The 4,760-nt window shown below is 60.9% G+C and overlaps 1 protein-coding gene across 4 annotated transcripts in view; it reads right to left on the bottom strand.

The window, feature by feature from the left end:
• The window catches only part of BCAR1 (BCAR1, Cas family scaffold protein), a 35,494-nt gene that overhangs the window by 17,906 nt on the left and 12,828 nt on the right, over nt 1-4,760 (bottom strand). Inside the window, exon 1 of one of the 4 annotated variants that reach the window (XM_015586911.2) lies at nt 3,429-3,935. The exons of 1 other annotated variant lie outside the window; for it this stretch is intronic. In XM_015586911.2, coding sequence (XP_015442397.1) covers nt 3,429-3,452 — 24 coding nt within the window. In that variant the 5' untranslated portion in view covers nt 3,453-3,935. Of the gene's footprint in view, nt 1-923; nt 1,801-3,428; nt 3,936-4,760 lie in introns of those variants that run through there. 2 more of the 4 variants (XM_015586910.2, XM_025044626.1) reach the window with 2 other exon arrangements.

The raw sequence follows: 4,760 nt of genomic DNA, 5'->3' as shown, positions 1-4,760 counted from the left end.
CCAGCTCTCCCAGAGCCTGGCTTCGCGGCCTCCACAGCTAGGCAATCAGGTGCTTCGCCGACACACTCGCAAGGGGACCGCGGTGACCGCCTGTAGGAGCGCCCTGCCAGCACGCCATGGCCGTCAGGCAAACGCTGCGTCAAAGCACTGGCACTGCTCCCGGCCTGCCCTGAGCCTCTGGCCACCTCGCTTCTGCCTCTAGGAAACCTCGCAAGCTGTCCTACTCCTTCTTCAGGACGTGACTCATGGCACCCCTCCAGGAAGGACCCCGGGCCTCTCCTTGGGCACCCACTCCCTGTTGCCCCCCCACCACGGAAGTGCTGACTAATATGCTGTCTTACTGCCCACTTCATGGCCTCCAACCCGGATGCCCAGGATGAGAGGGGCTGTCTCCCTCAGCATGTAACACCCCCACACATGGGCACCAGGCCTGGCCCAGATTGCACGGGCTCAGGCAGAAGCCCTCCTTGCAGAAGGTGGTGACCTGCCCTCCCCGGGAGCAGCATGGCCACGTCTGAGGAAGCCAGAAGGCCCTTTGGGGCTTGCTCTCCCCGAGAGGGGGAACCAGAGAACCCCCAGCCCAATGCCAACTCTCCCAGGCAGTGGCCTGCCAACCAGGCCCGCTCAGAACAACACCCTGGTTGTTGCACGCCAGAGAGAGACAGGGCTGCCCCGCAGGCCCTGCCTGGCTCTGAGAATGGCCCTCATTGTGTCCTGGGGCCCTCTGGGCACCAGCCCCACCCAGGCCAGGAGGGTCCTCAGACATGAAGCAGCTGGGCCTTGGACACTGGCGGGTAGGCGTCTGGGAGACCATAGCCATGTGACAGGTATTCAGGTTTCCCCCTCGGCTCTGCAGGCCGCCTCAGGGAGCCATGGATGTGCTCTGGGTACCTGCAAAACCTGACGCTGGCAGAGGACATTACCTGGTGACTGGGAGTGATGGGGGAGAGGCACGACTGTTCACAATAACGATGACGGCCAGCACTGTGTCAGAGGCACGGCTCTCCTGCATACTTCAGTCACCTCTTTTACCTCTGTGAGACGCCATGGTTACTTCCATCTCACAGATGGAGAATCCGAGGCACAGAACAGTTACTTGACTTGCCAGGGTCACAGTCTGAAGGCAGCAGAGGCAAATCTGGGCTGTGTGATAACGTGGAGCTGGGTGGCTTCTGGAGTAATGTTTGGGTTCATGAAAGCCAGGAGTGGCAATTTCACAGGCCTTTTCCTCCCTCCCTGTCTCCCACTTCTGTCTGTGTCTGTCTGTCAGTCTGTCTGTCTCTTTCCAAGCACATAGCCTCACGCACAGCAGTCACTCAGGAAACACTAGTCCCTATCTCAAACACAGGCCAAGTTTATTTCTGGGGTATTGTTTGCTTGTCCCAAGGAGCCATGGTGGCCAATGGAGACAGGCTGGAGTCTGCACCCATAACCCCTGCTCATTTGTTTCCTGGAGCCCCCTGGAGGGGCAGCAGAACAGGCCCACTGGCCAGGGTCCTGACCTCCCCCTTGCCCTGCCCCCCAGGCTGCGAAGGAACTCTGAGGACAGCGCCTCTTCCCTTCCCAGATGTCCCCACACTCACATCCTGGGTAGAACTCCAAGACTAGCAGCCTTAGCATCACTCTCCCCTAATACACCCAGGGACAACTGAGTGGGCAAGATCTTGGCTCAGGTTCTCAGTGCCAGCAGGGAGCAAGTGTGGGTCAGCCCCAGTTCCAGAGCCATTCCAGGGGCAGCATGGTTCCTGCCCTGTCTACCTCAGGAGCCTGAGGCTCAGAGGACAGAGCAGGGGCCGTGTGTGGGTCCTCAGTCCCATACCTGATACTCAGCAGCCAGAGGACAGGTCTGTAGAATGAAGCACCAAAAATCCACCTGTGGGTGGCCACTGCCAGTGGCTCCCCGTAACAAGCATGAGCCACGCCTGGCCTTGGCCGCAGCAGCAATAGCAGATGCCTTTGAGTGCAGGGCCAACTCTAGGCCGGAAGCAGGCCCCTGTCCCCACCCTTACCAGGATGTCCCAGGCACTGTCCCTGGGAGGCTGGGTAGAGGTGAAGTGGGGAGGGCCCTCCTACTGCAAGACATGGCATTTGCAGCTGCAACATACCAGAGATGGTGGGGACAGGTGGGCCTGGGGCCAGAGTACCAAGGAGCCCCTGTGGGTGGTGTAAGGGCAAAGCCCTCTGCCCTCCACCCTCCAGCCCACTCCAACTGCTAAGAGCTTGAAAATGGTCCCCAGGCCTCTTAGAACCCTTACCACTGCCACCCAGCCCAGGGAATCCACCCAGGGTGATGGACCCCAGGCCTATGTGCGTGACACTCCCCCTGACCCCTGGTGGGACCCTGCTGGGAGTATTCACAGGTCTTTGGCAGAGGGGCTCAGCATGAGACTGACCTTACTTCAGGGACAGCATCAGGCCCAGAGTTGGGGTAACACCCCCCGGACACAGATTTGTCATCACAGAGAGCACAGGCAGAAGGGACGGCAGGGGCTTCACTCCTTTAAGGCCTTGGTTTCTCCACTTGGACATCCAAAGCCCCTGAGAGCTCTGCCCACTCCAGTCCTAAACGAGAACTTTCAGCAGCCCTTAAAGCAGGTCTACCTGCCTGAGCCGGAATGGAAGGGGACATGATGGCACAAAAAGTGTGGTTCTCCGGCTCAAAAGCAAAAAAAGAAAACAACCACCACCACCACCAAACCCCTGATTTCTGGAATGAGCAATGGATGTGGGACAGGACATGAAGCCCTGGTCCTCCAGCCTCCAGGCTCCTTCTACTCCAAGCCAGTACTTCACCCCACTCCTCACCTAGAGAGGGGAGGGAGTTAGGGTAGCAAGGTAGATGGAGCCAGGGCCCACTTCGGTGCTGGAGGCCTGACCCCACATCCTTAGAGGGAGACCACCCCTGCAGCCTCTCATCTAGGGGCCCTAAGGACCCAGAAGAAGAGGAGCTCACCCGGTGGCTTTGCTGAAGAGCGACCCCTATCACCTCCACCCTACACCCTACCCGCTAACTCCTCCAACATTGCTCCTCACCCCTCCAAGAAGCCCCCTGCATACACGCCTGGCTGCTTCTGGCTGTGGGTTCTTAGGGGTCAGGGGTGGGAGCTCCCCAGGAGAAAAGGGTGGTAGGACTTCCTAAAAGAATAATGGGTCCAGAAAGGGGCCACAAAGGCACAGACCTGGGGACAGAGGGACCCCACCAAGTTGGCAGCCCCAAAAGAGCATGGCAGCACCCCAAGGACCAGAGTGGGGCAGAACAAAAGACTAAGTTCTGCATCCAGACCTGTGCCTTGGTCTCCCCACTTTTACTGTCTGTGTGACTGGTGGAGAGGGGCGTTTCCTGCTCAGATAGGACGTCCTACTGGCACTGCCCTTACTTCGATCCCTTGCCCAGGCCTGTGGAGCTGATGCCAGCCCGTAGCACTCACCCCAGGCTCGGCACAAGCAGTCATGGCTAGAAGTATCAGGTGTTGTCCCTGAAGCCGAGGGTGGCTGTCCTGGCCTGCCTCCACCCAGCTCCCACGGGGCTCCTTCCTTGCCCAGGGCAAGCGGGTGGTGGCTGTCAGTGCCAGGAGGGAATGTCAGCAGCTCCTGCCAGAGCTTCACTGCAGGCTCCACCTGTGCCCAACCCCACTCCTGCTCCTCCCGCACCTGGCACACACCTGCTCTTCTGGGCCTGACAGCCCTGTCATCCCTCTACTCCCACCATCAGTTTTTCACCAAGGAAAGGGAATGGGCACTGGAGAGAGTGTCCTCCAGCCCAGGCAGATGAGGAACATCGCCCGGCCTGGCTTAAGTCTGCAGAGAAGCCACAGCGAACCTGGAGAGGGCCTCCCAGGCTAGGCCCTTCCTCATAGCAGGTGCGGGAAAAGAAACCCAGTGTTCTCAAGAGAGCCACTGTCTTTAGTCTGGGACCCGAGACACTAACATCTCCCCAGGCTCTAACCCGCCCACGCTCTCCCCCCTCTCCTCGGCCCTCTGCCCTCAGCAAATCCATCTCCCCAGGCTCTAACCCGCCCACGCTCTCCCCCTCTCCTCAGCAAATCTCAGCTTCTCCGACTCCCTCAACACGGTCCTGCCTCGGCCTAGCGCATCAGCAACCACGGGCTACGGACGCCCGAAAGACAGCCCGTCCTGGGCCCGCCGCTCGCCCTGGCCGGGGGCGAGGGCAGCGAAGGCTGGGTCCCAAGGGTCGTGCGGTGATACCACGGACTCCCGCCATCCCGCCACCAGGATCTGGCTCCTATTGTCACTTCTGCAACCAGGGTAGGTACAAGCCAAGAAGCGCCTGCCGCTGGTCCCGGAATCCAGAGCGGGCGGGCCGGGGATGAATCATTAACCAGCCCCAGGCTGGCGTTCTGGCCGAGTCGGCATCTCCGCGGACGCCACGCACTCGCTCGCCCAGCCCTCGACCCCTAGCCCGGGGGCAGGAGGCGGCTCCCACTCCAAAACACACAGATGGACCCACGGACGGAACACCACCCCTCTTCCTGGAAGGTCACGCCTCCTGGAAGTTCACGGTCTGAGGGACCTCGGACCCCTCCTCGTAGCCGAGGAAACTGAGGCCAGGGCTCCCAGGCCCAAGGTCATCCAGAAGGCGGCGGCCGGTAGGGGGAGAGCGGGCCTCCCGCCAGCAACTTTCCCGGATCCAGGAACTTCCCTGCCGGCCAGCGTCCCCCGGGACCCGGCCAGGGCCCCTTCCAACCGCCCCTGGGGCGCGCAGGCTCTAGGATCCTCCGCAGTCCTCACCTCCCGGCGCC

Source organism: Pteropus alecto, unplaced genomic scaffold (genome assembly GCF_000325575.1).
Source record: "Pteropus alecto unplaced genomic scaffold, ASM32557v1 scaffold123, whole genome shotgun sequence".
Lineage (NCBI taxonomy): Eukaryota > Metazoa > Chordata > Mammalia > Chiroptera > Pteropodidae > Pteropus > Pteropus alecto.
This window is presented reverse-complemented; position numbering and strand designations above follow the sequence as displayed.